This window comes from Armigeres subalbatus, chromosome 2 (genome assembly GCF_024139115.2).
Source record: "Armigeres subalbatus isolate Guangzhou_Male chromosome 2, GZ_Asu_2, whole genome shotgun sequence".
NCBI lineage: Eukaryota > Metazoa > Arthropoda > Insecta > Diptera > Culicidae > Armigeres > Armigeres subalbatus.
The window spans coordinates 371,540,199-371,560,755 of NC_085140.1; the positions used below are offsets into that span (position 1 = coordinate 371,540,199).

General features: G+C 41.0%; 2 protein-coding genes across 2 annotated transcripts; one reads left to right on the top strand and one right to left on the bottom strand.

The window, feature by feature from the left end:
- Window positions 1-9,967: 9,967 nt before the first annotated feature.
- On the bottom strand, window positions 9,968-13,547 carry LOC134210115 (uncharacterized). Its single transcript, XM_062686134.1, has 3 exons — window positions 13,517-13,547; window positions 11,019-12,428; window positions 9,968-10,941 (listed from the first exon to the last, which is right to left on the bottom strand). The coding sequence occupies exons 1-3, from the start codon at window positions 13,545-13,547 to the stop codon at window positions 9,968-9,970; spliced, it is 2,415 nt and encodes an 804-aa protein (XP_062542118.1).
- Window positions 13,548-13,863: 316 nt separating this feature from the next.
- LOC134217236 (neurofilament medium polypeptide-like) lies at window positions 13,864-15,813 on the top strand. Its single transcript, XM_062696009.1, has 4 exons — window positions 13,864-14,096; window positions 14,164-14,453; window positions 14,570-15,438; window positions 15,499-15,813. Exons 1-4 carry the CDS (start codon window positions 14,028-14,030, stop codon window positions 15,726-15,728), a joined length of 1,458 nt encoding a protein of 485 aa, XP_062551993.1. The 5' UTR covers window positions 13,864-14,027; the 3' UTR covers window positions 15,729-15,813.
- The last annotated feature ends 4,744 nt before the right edge of the window (window positions 15,814-20,557 follow it).

The window sequence follows — 20,557 nt, forward strand, 5'->3', positions numbered from 1 at the left end:
TCCCAATATGCGCGATGACGAGGACATGCAAATAACCTTTTCCTTGCACGCTGTAATTTATATACATTTCCTTCGAACCAGGAACAAATAATTTATTTGTTCCTGCTTCGAACTTTTTACGTGTAAATATTTTCTCTTCATAAAATGTTTACTATTTACCACTTTCATCGTGCGATTTGACAGATGGTTACGTTGACATTCGTTACGTTGCGAGAATCAGCAACTACATTTTCCATAATTTTGATTTAAATCGAAACAAAGTCGCTTCGGTTGCTTGGTTAATCCTTAGCAGATAAATTCAATTTATTCTATGTGAGACACCCCTTGGTACGAGCCTTGTACGTCAAAATGAATGTGAATTTTTTACCCACCTTCTCAAAGCAAAATTTCTGCTACACTGCAAAAATTCCACACATTTTTATTGGCAAAAATCCATTAATTTAATTCATGATTCTAATTAGTGCACACATAACCACTCTCCACGCGAAGTACAAATATAATCTATAATCAAATAAAATGTATGTGTGGTCTCTAATATGCAGTTATTGAATTTATGTGTGGGTATAAATTGCATATATTTGGGTCGCCAAATTGCAAAAAATTATGTGTGCGACAAATATATTCAATATAAAGAATTTTCTCGGTGTAGGTGGGTGAAAAATTACACCGGTCGTTTGCTTCAAATTTTTAGTATTCGGCTGATGCGATTTGTGCGGGATACGACACCCACCTACATACAAATAATATTGTGAAACTATAATGAAGGATAATTTGCTCTATCATGTCCTTGTACTTGTTGACTGCGTGCGTGCGTCTTGTATTCGTGCTCCGTATTCCGCGTAGATTATGTGTTGATTTGATTCTTGTTAATTTCTTCTGTGCGAATCGATTGAAGCCTTATCAACGCTGATTCCAGCAATACAGTTTGCAATAGATTTTCGCTGTATATAAGACTGTAATTCGTGAATAAAAACTAACAGTGGGTAATGTCTGTGACATAACCGGAAGTGGACGTAGGACTTGGCTTGACCATGCATGTAAAAATACATATTTTTGCTCAGCATTATTACACGTTTCATTACCAATCTAGAGAAAAAAAATCAAAATGGAAAGCTATCAGTCGATTTTTCATCTAATGTTGATTTTTTTTTGTCATTGATGAAAGTATGTAAAAGGATAATTCTTTGATTTCTAGAGACGGCAACATCATCATCCCTGTCCGGGCTGACAATAGTCATTCTCGTCGTATGAAGAAAGCGAAAAAAATATAGTCTTCGTGATAACATTGCCCGACGCGACACCTATTCGGTTTCTTCATGCCGCATGCCTACCACGAGAATAGTCGTGCAGCCAAAAGTTATGACAATTTCCGTCGTCACTTCTTCACATAATCGATTGCACGTCATTATAGACGGAGTAGTTAAAAACACAATGACGTCTAGAATAAAGAAATAGTACGATCTTTGGTAACACAAATGTTTGGATAGCATTTATAACATCTTCATACGTTACTTCAAATTCATTTTCACAAAGAAATAATAAAATCTTCGCAGGGCAGCTGCCGCTTGAAGAATAATGGTATGAAGTATACGTTCTCCGCTGCCGTCATGACGATTTGGTTGCACGACGAAAGCTAACGTTGTGCGCGTCATTGACGATTCGTCGAGTAACAATGAAGACAATAAATCTCGTCGCTACTGCGGTTTTCTTGCTGCGACGATGACTTTGTCAGGCCTGTCCCTGTCGCTGGATGTTGGTTCTCTACCGACCGCTCAAGATAAAATTTGAGCAGGAACTAAACTGGCGTGAGCCATGATTTTATCATTGTATCAGAACTCTAGCCGAAGCTCCGCCCTTTGATGAATAAGACCATTGAACATCATTTGCTCGCTGCTAGTCGTGGGTAATGAAAGTGACAAAACGTTTCAAAACAAGGATGCGATGCGATTTGTGTTCGATCATTTAGTAGTTTGTCAATAACATATTCCAGAAGCTGAATTTCAAAATATCCTGTATGGTGGACTTCTAGTACGAAGGTTTTTCTACAACTCTGCCTAATGGTTCGTTGTTTGAATTCCACTAGTAACGGAGTTATAGCTATAGTTTCAGTAACTTAGACTAAATGATAACAAAATTCCAATCATTTAGTTTGAGTTACTGCAACTAGCGCTCTAACTTCGGTATTAGTGGAATTCTAATAACGAACCATTAGGCAAAGTTGTAGAAAAACCTTCGCACTAGAAGTCCACCATACAACATACATATTTTGAAATTCAGCTTCTGGAATGTGTTATTGACAAACTACTAAATGATCGAACGCAAATTACTGAATGATCGTTAACATCCTTGTTTCAAAATTATTATTTTCTAAATAATAACTAATGAATAAAAGAGTTCACTATCAAAATAATTATATATGGGACATTCGAAGTATTTTCAATGCCATATTTGCCAAAAAAAGATGAACTATAGCACAGGAAATCCGTCGAAGCTTCGCCTTTTCGATGAATAATACCATTGTAAATCAGCTGATGGCTACACCTTTACATTGATCAATAAAGCGAATGATTTCTTCATTATAGCATTGCAACTTAAGCCGATGTTCCACCTCTTTGATGAATACATCGCAAAACATTTGTTGGTTCTACCTTTACGTTGACCAACCAAGCAAAAATGATTTGTCACATATATAGTATATAGTATAGTATATTAACAACATGGTCCACTTCGAGAATCCCCATATATTGGGCAACAGACAGCACATTCACACCATCTTGGGTTACCAAAGATGACTAACGCCTAAAAATGATTGCCTTGGGTACGATAAATGCAAATATTACATTATTTTACAATTTTTTAAAATTTTAATTACATTTTTCAACATTTCATTTAAAAAATTAAGATTCCAAAATGGGATCATGTGATGATTTCTAGCACATTATTTCGACATGTTATGCTGCACGTTGAATTATACGTTTAAGCACCCCTCGCAATGTCTCTTCACTACATTGCTTGTCTTTTGTGATACCGCGACGCTACTGCGTTAACTCTTCAAATTAGCTAGAGTGGTAAAAGTGGTAATAGAGTATACTTGCTGAAACACAAAATCACGTTAACCAAAAATATTCAAAAGCTTTATATCAACGTTTGATAGTTACACAAAATTTAGTAGCCATTTTCCTATTCACATCAACAAATAAATCAAATTTTAAATTGAAATATTTAGACTCAAAACAGTGACAATTTTTGGAATTCTAATGGAGAAATTTCAAAAATTTTCGTTGAGATCTTAGAATAAGAAAAGCATTTTTTTTGTCGTGAGCGAGAAAGACAGAATTTTGTAACAATTCATCGCCATGAACGCGAATTAATAAAATTGTCACGCATACGCTCTCTAATTAGTTGATTGTACTACATTTTCAAAATGATTCTATTGCGAAAAACTCTTTAGTAAGTATATTAGTGGTTCTGAAAAGATCCATTCACAATGTTAGATGTAAATTTCCTCTTGAGCGGTTCAACTGGGAGTTTATGATTGTTTAAAACATTATGAATCGATGTCTGCAGGAATACCAAACGCTTAACCGCTGCTGCCATCGGCCGAGAAAACTTGATCAGTAGAGTTGTCGTCGACACTCTATCGTCACACACCGCCGTGCTGCGCTTACTGTAGGCTTCTCGACAATGCCGGGCTGAAAATACCGATGATGCTGACCTGAGAATGCTGACGATTCTGCCTTGCTCTTAAAAAGGCTTAGGTTTGCGAATGCGTGGCTGAGACGATGATGCAACCGTTCAAAAATTCCGACGATGCGCTGCTGTTATTGCTTTGCCTGTTTCACTCAGATTGAGAGGAAAAATTCGCGCTGCGCTATTTTATGCCTTCTTAGCAGACCTAGCGTGAGCTCATTCGTTGACGTCTGCACCAATCAGAACGTGGTAATGGAATGATGCAAGAATGATGCGGTACCCATATTTATAGGTTTTCGTGAATTCAATGCTTTGCTTTGAAAACAGTTTCAGGCCTATTGAAACAAGTTTTCGGATATTATCAAGCATTAATATGAAAGGCAAACTTGAAAGCTGTCGATTGAGGGATTAACTGCAGAAATCTGTTCACTAGGATAAAAGTTATTAACGTTTGAAATCTTTCAACACAGCGTAACGCGACCGATTTAGACATTTTGATATGACACCCGGTATAGTAAAGAGAGACGTAAGTCCTACGTCAAAACGGCAAAGAATTTATCATTCTATTGCTGTGATTTGGTGCGGTACCGTCAGAGTTGAAGTGCCGCCACACTCAACATATATAGCAGCAGCCCGGTTCACGATGCGCTTTGGTTGCGGTATTTGTTTCTTACCTATCGGAGACATGGTTCAGTGTATCGAGTGTGCTGGGTGCAGTGAAAGATACCATCTTCACTGCATGAAAATGAATCAGTACCAGTGTCGAGTATGTGTCGATTTCGACAATGTTCTTTAGCTGTGTGATATCTGTCTATCTTCGTTCCGTAGAAAGCACACTTCGCCTCTAGAAAACGAATCTAATGTGGAGGTACAAAACGAGCAAAAAGAGAATAATAAAATAGAGCTTACAGTACATGCGCTGCAGTCGGAAATGTCAACGTTAAAGCAGAGTATTGTAGAGCTGCAACAAACGGTGAACAGTGGTCGTCAACCGATTCCCAACGTGATAGCAGAACCGTGCACTTCTACGCCTAAGAAGAATGTCAACTGCAATGATTGGTCATCTAATTCAAATTATTCGGGTCAGCTGTGGAGGGGCTCAAATTCGGAAAATACCGGCACTAGTACTCAGAAATGTTGGGTATACTTTACCAGAGTCGCTAAACACGTTTCCACCGAAGCAATGCGGGACATGATTTTGAATGCTTTACGACCAACCGACCAACCAGAAGTCGTTAAAATAGTTCCGCGATGGAGTAATCTGGACGATCTGCGTTACATTTCATTCAAAGTTGGTGTAAATTGGAAAGATAAGGAAAAAGCTTTGGAGAAATCAACGTGGCCAACAGGATTGTTATTCAGGGAATTCGTGAATCGTGAACTTAATTATTGGGAGTCGTGGAACAACGTATTTTATACAACTATTGTTAAATGTAATTTGTAAATGTATTTTTGTAAATGTGTAAATGTTCTGCCTTCATGGATACAAATGTGAAAATGTTTTGTTTGCTGTCAGTTTTTTTATATTATTAAAATTAGTAAACAATCATTGGGACTGTCGTAGCCTGTTGATTAAGAGCAAATAAATAAATCATTTGAAACTGAAAACCACACGATATGCTAATCAATTGTTTTTTTTATTTAAATACAACTCAAGCAACCAGAAGTTTGGATAAGAAGGACTATTTTGGCTCAATCAGCTCTCATGTTAAGTAATTTTTTGTATGGTGGGAGTGTAAAAATGAACTTTAAAGTTCCGTTAAGGATGCTTGGAACTTGATGTGAACCATAGTGAACCAATAGTGAACCAATAACCAATAAATATCGCTATTTCCGGGCCCGGGCCCGGTTAAAAGTAAATTTAAGTAAAATCTGAACTTCTGGTTGCTTGGGAAGAACTCTACATAACATTTCAACTGAATAATAAAATGCATAATGGAACGATATGGTTTCCTCATCTTTACCATAGTGTTTCCGATATATTCTTGCTATTCGTGCGGCAGCAGGGCTTGTACAGGATACCAATACGCTTCTTCTTTTCTTCATGACCAATGATAATCCCTCAGATCTTTAAATTTTGAAAAAGAAAAAGAGAAATCTCATATAGAAATGGAAGAATTCATATTTAGAAAACGCTTACCTGTAGGCCGTTGATATTATATAAAAACGATTTTTAATTATTTTACATAAAAAGTCGATATTTTTACGAAATTTTCGAAAAATTACGTTTGCTATGCCGCGGCGATCTTTTAGCTTTTGTCAAAATTGTAAAGTTTTTTTTTCAACCAAAATAGAGTGGAAAAAACCCACATTCGTGTCCACATACAACATCTTCAAGGTAGGTGCTTTTAGCACATTTTCATAAATTTAAAATTACCCACCTTTTTAACAGCTCCATATATCTGTTCAAGGTGGGTGATTTTGAAACATAAAATGTGTAATCTCAAATCTCCGTGTAGTTGCCAATCAAGATATATACTCATGCAATGCCGGGCAAGGAAAAGGCTTCAATTAACAACTGTGAAAATGCTTATATAACGCCAAGTTGAAATGCTGACCCGCATAATGAAAAACGACTTACCACGCAGTCAAAATTACATATGCGTTATAAGATATATTGTCACTATTCACTTCATTGGTATATCATACAATTTCAAGCTTGATTCACTATACCAACCCTACATCAACACTTGCTGTTAATACATAACATGCTGTCGATGTGTAATTATATAGTTCTACAATTGTACATCTACCAACGGATAACGGTACATCGAAAATTTTGTTCGAAAAAACGACCGGATTTAGATGTTAATTATACTTAACCGCCCATTACTCATATGGTCGTTTGGTCGTTTACCATCTGAGCTACTGTTGAAACAGTATATGAGACTGTCCATCTATAGTTAACTACTATTAGTGAGACCATCGCTACAATAACACATATGTGCCGTCCAGACTATGAGCTATATCACTTGATATAGAGTAGCTTGGCATCAAAGTTCACATATCTTATTTTCACCGCAAATAATGCATATAACATCTCATGTCAAGATTCTCTATATCAAGTAGCTATATCACCAATCTGAACGTAGTCTTATTCTCTTCAATTATAACAGATGCGGTCTAGGTATTGTGATTCTCGAGATATTCTAGCATTTTGCTCATTCACCTCTGCCTCGCTTAGTTGTGCGCCGCTAAGGTATTTTGTCATATTGTGGTACTTACTCAATTTAAGTGTAGAATATTACATCACAAATTTAACACAATTGCACTACTAAAATCCATTGAATCAATATACCGAACGCAACGCAGCCGAAAGGAAAGCAAAAAACTACCAAACCTCGAACAATTTCACTAACGAACATCTTTTCGTAAAGGGACGACAATATGCTGCATACCTTAGAAGCGAATGTGGAAAAGCTTACCGAAAGCTCACATCTGTTTGACATTGGTTTATTTACTTTTTGCATGGCGCACAACTCGGCGCATGGGACCCGGCGCGTAACTGGTGAGCCAGTATGCTAATTTTAGAAAAGAATCGCAATATGGTCCATGATTATGCGGGGACCAAGTCCCAATTGGAATATGCAGCCATTGTAGAAGAGAAAGATTCGTGGTTTATTGATTATTTGATTACATTTTTTCAAGGCAAACATTCCAAAACATCCTAATAATTTTGATAGCATGGTATGTGCACAACCAACTTTAATATTGTCAGATTTTCTGGATATGATACACATGTTCCCAAATGGGTACTTGCACAAAACTTCACGCGGCGAATGTCTGTCGAAAGGTACGGCCGCGCCAAACGATACACCGCAATGCTATTCACCCATAAGAATCAAGTAAACGGGGTGCAGAAAACACGGCGGTACCTTTCATGAAGGGTTCGCCGCGTGCAATTTTGAGAAAATCAGGCAATCCAGCTTTCCACGCCCGCCATAATGGCGGATGCTATAAATAATTTTGACAGTAACTGCTTCCAGACACTGAACTTAAATTTCGATCGTAGTAAACCATGATTTGCCTGATTACTGTTTCCAACGACTTGTTTATTATTTATCAACAAGAAAATTTATAAATGGCTCTAAACAGGTTTCAAGCGTAAAACTATTCTAAAGCTAATTTAATAAAAATTAAAAATCAATCTTTGTTTACAGAGCACTGCGAAGTTCCTTTAAATATGAGCATGTCCATAGGTTCTACTGTTTGCCACAACTGCTCAGTTGATCGATGGCTCTGAGGTGGACACGGAATGCTTTCTCCTGATTCGTATTATCGTATCGAATTATTACCAGTGACGGTGTAAAAACCTGACTCTGTGATACAGAGGAGCTTTTCTCGATTAAATTTGGAGGAACCATCAATATCGTACAACTCAAGCTCTGCCCTGATTAAAAAAAACGTTACAATCCCGGTACTCTTAGCCGATGATCGTCACACTCACAGATGGAGCTCATTGACTTGAGAGAACAGGCTTCGAATCTCTGCTGCCCTCTAACGCAGCTTGATTGGTCGTATCTATTTTTTTTAAATCATGTCATAAATATAGATAAAAATATGCATATTATCAGCTCTATTTCTGAACAGCAATGCAACGTTTTTTTTGTACTAAATCTTTAGGCATGAACCATTCTGTTACTCCTGAATTTAAATAAATTGAACTTGAAAGTGACAGTTAAAAAAAACACAAATTATTCAGTTGTAAAATTTGCTAGTCATAAGCAATTCGATGACTGTCGAAAATAATCTTGCTAGCAGGATCATCAATATATATATATACATAAACCCGAATTTTGTCTTTTACCATTCACTTTTGGTTTTGATCAAGCCGCAAGGTTCAAGAATGCCGGAATAGCGAGGGTTTACTACCCGTTCATCATAAAAGGGTGCACAAAACCCAGGTTCTGTGTACTTGAAACTTCTTAATTATTTTAGTATCAACTTAGTCCATAACAAACAACGATCGTGCTCGGGTTTGATCTATACTCTTGCGCGGTATATTTACTACTCCCGATCTGCCCAATTCATATTGCCATGGGGAAAACTGTCAAAACGCACGCAAACGTATCCATTCTGCTCCACTCTTTAGTCTAGGATTAATTTTTCAAAACAATACGAATTCGAATAAATTTACAGCTTGATATATCAATGATGGATACTGAGCAATATTCCTTTCGAAAAGCTGCATTGAAAAATAAATTCAATATCCAGATTCAACTGTCTGAACGCCATCCAGGAAACTAACATTTTTGATAGAATCATAATGCAAATCAGATTCCGTTTCGTTTATTAGAACCCGTTGTTGCATCGATTCTACGACCTTCGATATAATTATTTAATAACATTAAACCTTCTACCACTAAGAAAATTTAAATATTCAGTACAATTGCCGCTCTACTAGGCTCTAGCGTATGCTGGATTACGATCTTGCGCTTTTCTGCCTACGTATTTTTTCAAAGATTTCAATGTGACGGAATCATTTTTGGAATCAGCTATGAGCGAGAAAGAATTAATACCACGTATCCGCGTATCCATGTGACGCCATTATTTGTCATAATCAGCTCTACCTTTCTTTCTAATGGCTCAATACGGGCCTGAGATTGAGGTCATTCTGTATATGCAACTGATCCAATACGAGATAAAAAGAACGTTCGTATCCTAGAAAGAAATATTTTAAATTAATGAATTTAAAAATGACGATAATACTGATTAGAAAAAATATGTCCACGAATCCTCACGAATCCAGGAAAAAATGTCCATGTTGACAAACAATAAACAAGGATTGCTTGGAGCAAAATTTTAGTTCAGCGTCTGGAAGCAGTTACTGTCAAAATAATTTATAGCATCCGCCATTATGGCGAGCGTGGAAAGCTGGATAGTAAGATAAGTACGCAGATTTTAAAATAAATATTGAGGAAATATATTCCATTTGCCAAGCTTTGCTGGCTGTGACATATCACATTTCTCAGAATAATTATAAAGAGAATGATTACTCCTTCAATGTCCGCATTTTTTATGAATTTAAATTAAAAAAAAGAAATTAAATTACATAGTGCGTAGCTAAAGCTAAGCTAAAGCTAAGCTAAAGCTAAGCTAAAGCTAAACTAAAAGCTAGCTAAAGCTAAGCTAAGCTAAGCTAAAGCTAGCTAGCTAAAGCTAAGCCCTAGCTAAAGCTAAGCTAAAGCTACTAAAGCTAAAGCTAAACTAAAGCTAAGCCAGCTAAAAGCTAAGCTGGCTAAAGCTGATAAAGCTAAAAAGCTGGTGTAAAAGCTATTTAAAAGCTAGCTAAATAAGCTGAACAGGGGAGTGGAGTGGGAGCTGGAGGCCTGGAGGCTGAGGCTGGGTGGGAGCTGAACAGGGGTGGAGTGGTGAACAGGGCTGGTGGAGCTGGTGGGAGTGGGGAGTGAACAGGGATGGTGGCACAGTGGAACAGGGAGTGGGAACAGAACAGGGGTGGGGTGGGCAGGTGGGAACAGGGGTGGGTGGAGCTGGGGTGGGGCTGAACAGGGGTGAACAGGGTGAACTGGGGCTGAACAGACAGGGGCTGGGTGGGAACAGCTGGTGGGGTGGGTGGAACAGGGGTGGGGTGGAACAGGAACAGGAACAGGAGACTGGGGGCTGCAGACAGGGAACAGACTGGGTGGAACAGTGGGTAACAGGAACAGACAGGGCTGGGGTGGGGTGGTGGGAGCTGAACAGAACGTGGGAACAGGGACAGGTGGGAACAGGAACAGGAGCTGAACAGGGAACAGGGCTGGGGTGGGGAACAGGTGGAGCTGGGGTGGGAGCTGGGGTGGGAACAGAACTGGTGGGCTGGGAGCTGGGGTGGGGTGGGGTGGGTGGGGCTGGGGCTGAACAGGGGTGAGGCTGGGGTGAGACAGGGTGGAGTGAGTGGGAGGCTGAGAACAGGGGTGAGGTGGGGTGAACAGGCTGGGGTGGGAGCTGGGGTGGAACAGGAACAGGAACAGGGGTGAGGAACAGTGGAGCAGGTGGGGAGTGGGAACAGGTGGGAACAGGGGTGGGAGACAGGTGGAACAGAACAGGCTGGGTGGGAACAGGAACAGGAACAGGTGGGGAACAGGGGCTGGAACAGGGTGGGGCTGAACAGGTGGGAACAGGGACAGAACAGGGCAGACTGGTGGGGTGGAGGTGCAGGTGGGGGAACAGTGGGGAACAGGAACAGTGGAACAGGGGTGGGTGGGGTGGGAACAGGAACAGGGTGGAACAGGTGGGCTGGGAACAGGTGGGCTGGTGGGGTGGTGGAACAGGTGGGGTGGGAACAGGGAACAGGAACAGGGGCTGGGAACAGGGGCTGGGGTGGGAACAGGGGCTGAACAGGAGGCTGGTGGGAGCTGGGGCAGGGCTGGGCTGGGGAGTGGGGCTGGGTGGGGCTGGAACAGAGGGGCTGGTGGAGTGGGCTGGAACAGGTGAGTGAGGCTGGGGGTGGGAGTGCAGGGAGGCTGGGGCTGGGAAACAGGCTGAGGCTGAGGTGAGGGGGGCTGGAGTGAGGTGGGGCTGGAACTGGGGCTGAGGCTGAGGGGCTGAGGGCTGGAGTGGGAGTGAGGTGGGCTGGGGGAACAGGGTACAGAGGCTGGGGTGGAGTGGGAGGCTGGAGCTGGGGAACAGGTGGGGTGGAGGTGGGGAACAGGGGCTGGGTGGGGTGGAACAGGGCAGGTGGGGCTGGGGGTGGGGCTGGGGAACAGGTGGAGCTGGGGTGGGAGCTGGGGTGGGGGGGTGGGTGGCAGGTGGAACCTGGGCTGGGGAACAGGGGAATGGGACAGGGTGGGGTGGGGAGGCTGGGGACTGGGTGGGGGCAGGGAGTGGGGGCGGAGTGGGGAGCTGGGGCTGGGTGGGGTGGAGGTGGAACAGGGGGCGGGGAGTGGGGGGAGCTGAGGTGGGGCTGGGGAATGGAGCTGGGTGGGGGTGGGGGTGGGGAAGGGCTGGGGAGTGGGAGAATGGAGCTGGGGGCTGGGGCTGGAGTGGGAATGGGAGTGGGGCCAGGGGAGCTGGGGAATGGGGCTGGGGCGGAACAGGGGCTGAATGGAGTGGGGCAGGGAACATGGAATGGGGCTGGGAGGGCAGGAGCTGGGAGCTGGGCAGTGAGACTGGGGACAGGTGGGGCTGGGAGTGGTGGGTGGGGCTGGGCTGGGGTGAACAGGGCTGGAACAGCTGGGGTGGAGGCTGGGAGCTGGGGTGGGAGCTGGGGTGGAACAGGGGTGGGTGGGGCTGGAACAGGAGACAGGTGGGGAACAGGAACAGGGAGCTGGAACAGGAGCTGGGAACAGGGCTGGGAACAGGGGGGTGGGTGGTGGAGCTGGGGTGGGAACAGGCTGGGGTGGGAGCTGGGGAGACTGAACAGGGGTGGAACAGGAACAACAGAGTGGGGAACAGGGAGACAGGGCTGGGTGGAACAGGTGGGGGCTGGTGGGGTGGAGTGGGGCTGAACAGGAAACAGGGCTGGGGTGGGAACTCAGGTGGGAACAGCTGGAACAGGAGGAACAGGGCTGGGGGCTGAACAGGGCTGGGGGGTGGGGCTGGGAACAGAGGGCTGGAACAGGCTGGGTGGAGACAGGGAGCTGGGTGGGGAGTGGAGGTGGAGTGGGGGCTGGTGAGGTGGGAACAGGCTGGGCTGAACAGGGGGAACAGGTGGGCTGGGGTGGGAACAGGAACAGGGAACTGGAGCTGGGAACAGAGTTTGAACTGAGGCTGGGAACAGGTGGGAGTGAGGTGGGAGGCTGGGAACAGGTGGAGAACAGGAACAGTGGGGTGGGAACAGGAACAGGTGCAGACAGGGTGGAGTGGGGAACAGGAACAGGTGGGGAACTGGGAGCTGGGGAACTGGTGGGAACAGGAACAGACAGGAACAGGAACAGGTGCTGGTGGGTGGGGTGGGGTGGAGCTGGGAACAGGAACAGGGGTGGGAACAGGGGAACAGGTGGGAACAGTGGGGCTGAACAGGAACAGGGGAACAGGGGTGGGGTGGGAACAGCTAACAGGTGGGGCTAACAGCAGGAACAGGTGCTGAACACTTCACTTCGCTAAAGCTAGCTAACTAAGCTAAGCTAACTAAAAGCTAGCTAAAGCTAAGCTAAAACTAAGCTAAAAGCTAAGCTAAAGCTAGCTAAACTAAGCTAACTAAGCTAAGCTAAAAACTAAGCTAAAGCTAAGCTAAAACTAGCTAAGCTACTAAGCTAAGCTAAAGCTAAGCTAAGCTAGCTAAAGCTAAGCTAAAACTAAGCTAAAAGCTAAGCTAAAGCTAAACTAAGCTAAAGCTAAGCTAAAGCTAAGCTAAAACAAAGCTAAAGCTAGGCTAAAGCTGGCTAAAGCTACACAGAAATAAAGATTAAAAAAAAAAAAAAAATGAAAAGCTAGGCTAAAGCTAAGCTAAAGCTAAGCACAGAAGAACAGACGTTGAAGCTCCACTTGCCATGTTGTGATAACTTTTACTGTTAATTTTGAAACTACTTTGGAATGTCGCCGGTACCATGTGCATAATCAGCGCTAGCGTCATAAAAAAATTCCACTGTGCGCTAGTGTCGTTATGCATGCAAGAGCATACCAGCGCCATCGTGTTGTCAAAATGAGATTTTGAGTTGCAATGTCGACGTTGATGGTGTTGCGGTTCAGTGTGTTTGTTTACACATGTTTTGCAAGAAATTTTGTTCGAGCCTCCATGTCTGTTCTCTGTGAGCTAAGCTACAAATAAATTCACATTATGTTTCGAGTGGAAAATTAGAAGGAATACAACTAAAAAGCACTCGTTACGAGATTACACAGCTTAAGATTCGGATTCAGCAGCTGATTGGAGCAGGAATGTATGTACCAATCGTAAAGTCATGTAGAGCCTTGCGCATTTTTGCGCCTTCATGCAGCATGGAAAGAGAAATTCGAAGAGCGGGAAATGTTTGACAGCCGAGTAACTGCAAAATAATTTTGCTTATAGGATTGATTTCAAAATATCTCGCTACTCGCTTGAGAGCAGAAAAGCGGCTCTATCCGCAGCACCCAGATAATAACATTGTGATGCATTTTTTTCGAATAGCATTTTCTCAATGTTTACATTATGGATGTAGGCCTTTTTCACATGTTGAGCGATAAATCAGACAAAATCCGTTGATTAGATTTTTTTACCGTGTATCATCGGCGCGCGGGAACAAACGAGTTCCACAAACAAACACGCAAGCTGTCAGATAGAAACGATCGCATTCAAAAGCGTATAATTTTTCAGCTGTGCGTGAAACTATTCAAGAAAATCCGTGAAAATCGTAACACTGTCGCTGTAATTATTCAGGGTTTGTACATTTAGTTGACTGTTATCCAAACGCCAGTTGAAAATGGATGCCACCCTCGAAAAATCCTGCTTCGAGGAAATCAGTCACACTGTTCTGGATTCTCAGCAAAAGGTTCGTATGGAATTCCTTCGTATAGTGAGTGTCCTAAGACCAAGGTCGTCTTTTACGTGAATTCCAGATTTCGGTTCGCTCCATTTCAAACAATTACGGCTTGAACTTTATGGATGCGGTAAAAATCTTGCAACAATGGATAGATAGAAATAATGCCAAGGCCAATCTGCTCAAGGAGTTTATCGTTCGAGGAATCGATACCAAACGAGGTGGACCGTTCATTACGGTGGCCACTGAGAAAAGACTCAAGAAGATCCAGGATAAAGCAGATCAAGTTTCGAGTGTGCTGTATGCGGTAGAGATTGCCTCCGAGTCGTCAAGGTCCTTGAATATTCCGGAAGAGCAGGAATTCAAAGTGTAAGAATTAATTTATTGTCTTAAGTGTTGGATCTTTTTTTGTTTGTGCACATGTTGCCATTCCACTGAAGAATTTGTCAAAATCAATTATATTACTCTATGAATTGTACTTTCAGGATCAACTTACCACTTAAATCGGAAAAACGTGATGTCAAAATTTTCACTCCGGCAGAACCGGCGGTTGCTTCCAATGTCAAACAGGAACCGAAGTCAAAAATCAATTCTATGTTTGGTGCCAGCGTTGCAAAACCGTCACATCAAACACCTAAGGCGGTCCCTGGTCCAATCAAGGAGGAAAAGCAGAGTCCCCCTGTTAAGCAGGAAACTACCAAAGTGTCGCCTCCTCAAAAATCTCCGACCAAGGGTTCTCCTACCAAAAAGAAAGACGCCAAGAAACCAGTAAGCGGAAAGGCGTCTATTGCTTCGTTCTTCTCTAATAAGCCGAGCACTGCTAAGGCAGCACCTTCTACTCCTGAATCATCTGCGGAATTGAAGAAGGAAAAAATGTCTCCACAAGAAGAGCAACCTGCTAAGACGGAGAAAATTATGAACGGCAAACACGAGGACACCCCTCGGTGGAAGCGAATGATTTCGGACGAATCTGACGGGGATGACGTTGTTCCAAATACGCCGCAGGAAACAAAGGAACCTAAAAAGAGAGGCGCTAAAAAGCCGCTGGCTTCCAAGAAGGGATCCGTGGCGAAGGGAAACCCCTCAAAACGATCACGGATATTGCAGGTTGAGGACTCTAGCGAAGAGGAAGAGGAGGAAGATAGAAACATGCGGGAACCGGAAGAGGAAAAAACCATCAAATTTGACACTGATGATGAGGAGGATGTTCAAATGGTTGAGGAAGTTGAGGAACAGAAGCACCTGAGTCCGGAGAAACCGGTAGAGAATGATTCCAATAGTTTGAATCGGAAAGGAAGGGCGAAGGTTAAGAAGTTGGTCACCCGGAATCACTTAGATGACGAAGGTTACATGGGTAAGTCTTGTTGGGAAGTTCGGTGAGTCTCACATTTTTAAACATGTTTATAAATTCCAGCTACCGTTAAAGAATATGTCATGGTGTCGGAAGATGAGCTTGAGAACGATAACGCAAACAACAATCAACCAGAAGAGAAGAAGGTTTCCGCAGATAATCAAAAAGAATCTACGGACAGCAGCAAAAGTAAATCGGATTCCAAAGCGGCGGATAAAAAGCAGAGTAAAGTGACACCGCCTGCCGCTAAAACCAAGCAGGGTTCAATAATGAGTTTCTTCACTAAAAAATAGAACAAGGTGAGATAAAAATGTTTTTGTTTATTATATTATATCACTACATAAAATTAAATATTTAAATTTACATTAATAAGCAAAAGCGGAATTATTTGTTTGAAGAAATCCATTTTATTATAATTAGGCAGGTTACTATTGAGCAGAGCAACCTTAGTTGTGCGGTAAGATGCGCGGCTACAAAGCAAGACTATGCTGAAGGTGGCTGGGTTCAACTCCCGGTCTAGATAATTTTCGGGTTGGAAATTTTCTGGAATTCCCTGGGCATAAAAGTATCGTCATGGTAGTCTCAATGATATACAAATGCAGAAATAGTACCGTCAAACGGGGTGACTTGCAACACTTGGGTTTTCCACAAGTTTTTGTTTTTTTACAACAAAAATATACCCAAACATCGACCTATGTCGTTACGCATCCCTAGTTTACATTGTATTTGTTGTGCCTGGTTGGTATTTAGGTGAAAATATAACTCACTGTTGTTTTTTTGTATTATTTTGTGAATCTGTTTCGTTAATGAAAAGTCGAACGTCGAAAATCGTAAGTTCGTGTAGCAAATTGAAAATAATTTCACCAAAATCGATCCCCTCTCCAGTTACAGTACCTAATTAGGTATGTAATTCCGCAAAAACTATAAAATAATAAAATTGTTTGCTTTTGCAGGGTGTCGACTACCTGGAAAAACCTGGAAAGTCAGGGAAAGTCAGGGAATTTCATTTTAGACCTGGAATGTCAGGGAAAGTCAGGGAATTTTAATTGAGGTCAGGGAAAAAAATCATAAAACCCAATATTGAAAATTTATACTGATTTTTTTATATTCGAACAATATACTAAACTAAGTACACTTATGACAATATGAAACTATGAACCAATTTCAGGTATTGAAACGTTGGATCAGAATAATTATAGCGTTTAGCTGGTCATCAGACTGCATAGCCGATAAACAATACTCCGAGGCAGTTACAGTCGACAACCACCTCCACTATCAAGCTATAAAGCTCATTTTTTTGTGTGGTCGTTGGCAGTCTCTATACTAAAAGTCTACTCCGGGCCCTTTTCATGTTCCCTATGGTAATCGAGTTTGTTTCTATTAATCTCTAAGCAATAACAGAGATTCCAAAGCCACAGAACTGAATCAAATGGCTAAAATAAGCCATAATTCAGAACCGTTCAACAAACAACATGTACAACCCACAATCAACAACTAGATATTTGCAAGCTTGTTAAAAGCAGACGCCGAATAGTATCTTTGTTGACCTGTGACGGCACTTCACAACATCGGCATCATCTCCAAACAAGATTCTGTAGGTAATGTTTTAAAAACATTTCGTGAACTTCCATTTGACGGTGGGCTTATAAAGTCATTGGTCGATACTCACGTCCTTAGGATGTCAAATTAATGGTCATGTAGAGAGAATGGTAGTGGATAAAAGCATCATATGGTCTACCACAAGTAAGTAGGTGGCGATGGTCTCAATTAAACCGTGATTAAACGTTACTCGATACTTCATAATCATGCTCGGACGCAAGAGAAGGATAATGAACGTTGTTGTCAATGGTAATGTTTCAGTCTTACATTCGCTGCTTTTGATGTTTATAAATCAATTTTATCAGGAAACATTCTGGTTGATCTTTGAAAATTTTGTCCAGAAATTACTTCTCACTGAAATATAAAAAAATTCAAAAGAACTTAAAAAGGTAGTCTCGTTAGTTTTTATCCTGGAGCTACTCGATAGATGTTCTGTAGAATTTTTCAAAGGCTCCGCTCCAAAAACTTGGTAGATTGTATGGTATTTACCCACTCAAATTTGAATTAAATGTCTTCGTGAAGGAATTCATATAAAAAATATGCCAAGGAATCTTCAAACATATTTCCAATAGCTCTTCAAAAAACTCTGTTAGATGTTTCTCATTAAGTTTCATTGCTTGTTCCGGATTTCTGACGTCTTGTTGATAATAGTTGCACTTTCTATAAATAAAACAATGCTGGAGTTTCACACCTATTTTTGAAAACCAACTAAAAATCGATAAAATAAATGGAGAATGTGTAGCTCCTCTTAGCATGTGAGACTAGTTATCTTCACAAACATGACCATTTTTTTTAGATATTTTTCCATTACCATTGCTGACCTGACCTGCACGACCTGAGTGTATTCAGACCAAATTACCGTCGTGCGGGGCTTCTTTTGACTCAGGGCTACTTTGGATTTTTGATTTTTTGAGAAAAATAAACGGAAAAAAATACCAAATTTGAAACAGAAAGTTGCCATCTAACTATCAACAAGACACCCGATTGGTAATAATGACAATTTTATAGTATTTTGCTTTATAATTCTTGTTTTAAAATGTCCAAAGTAGCCCCTGATTTGTCAAAAGAAGCCCCGCACGACGGTATTGAGCTTGTAGGGATTGAGAGTGAATAAAACTTCTTACTCCGTAGACCGTAAAGCCCCAAACGTAATACAACGGATATGGGCTAACTGTCAAAAAGAATATACAGGCTAACTGTCAAATTTTCCGTTTCCGTCGCCGTTCCGTTGTATTGCGTTTGGGGCTTAAGTATACTTTAGAGCCAATAGAGGTTTCTCGATGTTCGCGAAATAACCTTACTTGTAAAATTTTTAAACGGCATTAGAAGGATTTCTAGAAGCTTCCACGATTGTTTGGAAGGAGTCGTGTCAAAAGATACAAAATTCTATACAAATTTTCAGAAGATAAAGAAAAGTCAGTAGTCTCTTAATTAATTGGAGCCAATTTCTGAAAGACGTGAATTATGATAATCTTTCCGGAGTGCTCCGCATTTATATGAATCTTTGTAAAGGACCAGAATTACCTACGATATTCTACCAATCCTTAATGTTCTGTTTTTAGAAGTGAATAGGCTGTCAGTAGCTCAGGAACTATGGAACTATATGGACTTCAAGGATTCACACATGCAAAGATTTTCAAAGCTTCTAGGAATTGAAAAAAAACAGTTTTCATATCTGGAATTGTTTGATAAATAGTCTGGAAAGTCAGGGAAAGTCAGGGAATTTTATTCTCAAATTTGAGTCGACACCCTGTTTTGAAATATCAACTTTTTTGAAATTTGCCCCCCTGCGGGGTGACTTGCAACAGCTGATACACGATAGTTTATTTTCCAAAAACTGCTGATTCAGTTTTTAAACATTTTTTTTTCAAACTAGCATTGATTTTATGTTACAGAATTCCTTTATCATGCCACGAAACTACAAGAAACTTGCAGGAAGTCGCATGTATGCTAATTTTTCAAAGAAAACTTTGATGAAGGCAGCGGTAGAAGTTAAAAAACAAATTGTTTATCCGGGAAGCCGCTTGGTAGTTCGATTTGTCCCTAACAACAATTTTACATGATCCTAATACAGAAAACAGTAAAACTAAGACTAACGGTGGTCAAGCAGTGTTGTATCTCCAAAAAGATCCAACACTTGTGGTTGTTTTACTGCTTGCTGCGAAAATGCCTTTTCAAAATAATGATCTTAACATAATCGTGGTAATTTGGATGGCGGGGAAAGAAAGGAAAACCGTTTTAAAAACAACTAGCCAGGAAGTGGTGATGGTGCACACCATTCTTAAACCGACATAAAGCACTTTCAAAAAGGAGACTTAAAAATATCAATCGATCCGTAGAAATCGTAAAAAAAAATCGGAATGAGGGGAGGGGGATCCCTCAAGTAAGGCCACTGCATTGACAGTGTTGAAGAATGACCCAGGATAAAAAATCACTATGATTAAGTTGTTCTAAAACATGTTAGGATTGAATTCGATGAAGTGTTGCAAGTCACCCCGCAGTAGGGGTGGCTTGCAACACCCATCATTTTGATATTATTTTCATATTTTTATTATTGTTATATGTCTGATTATATGTCTAATCACTAATATAAGGACACATTTAAAGTATCATGTACTAGCAGAATGAATAAATCCTTTTAATTCAGAATTATTGAGAGAGAAACTTGAAAAGTGTTGCAAGTCACCCCGTTTGACGGTAACTCGGTTTAGAAACCTTGAAGTTAACAACTGTGTAAAAGTGCTTAATGAACACTGCGAGACGACACTGTCCCAGTGGGGGATGTAATGCCAATTAGAAGAAAAAGAAGCATTGAGAAAATTTGATATGAGTTAGTCTCGTTGCTAGTGTTAAATAAAATTTTTGTAACTACCGTGAAGTACCCTAATTTCGCGCACTTAAGATCTGACAAAGTTAAAACGTTCATTAAAAAACATGTAGTGGCCATTTGGAAACATTTGCTACTGCATCACGTAGTAGAAGGATTCTAGGTTCTTAAAAAAATGTTACTTGCAAATTTTGCTGCTATTTAAAAAAAATTGGAGTATGAATCCGAGACCGTTGTATGCTCCTTATTTCGCGTAAGAAAATAGGATAGTTCCTAATTTCGCGCAAAAGTGTTCCTAACTTCGCTCATGTTTGGAATTGAATATCGTTATAGGTTTGATGAAATATAATCAATTAACCAATAGAAGCATGCATCCATTGTTCAAAATTTGCAGATAACGGTATCAGACAGCCGTCAGTGACCCATTCTTTAGTCGAAATGGTATGTGCCTATATTTCGACCCTGGAGCTTTGCTGAGATTTTACTTCTTGCTTTTTAGTTGACAGAAGTCATAATTCCTAAAATATCGTTTGCTTCTGAAATATAAACCATATTTTAAGAAAAAAAGGCATTGTATGAACAATGTTTAGCTGGTGTATAAAAAAAGTTTAAATTTTCAAGACGTCATGAAAGAAATTCCGCTATCTCTTACATAGGACATCTTCAAATATGTGTTTTATTCAAGACATCTTCAAT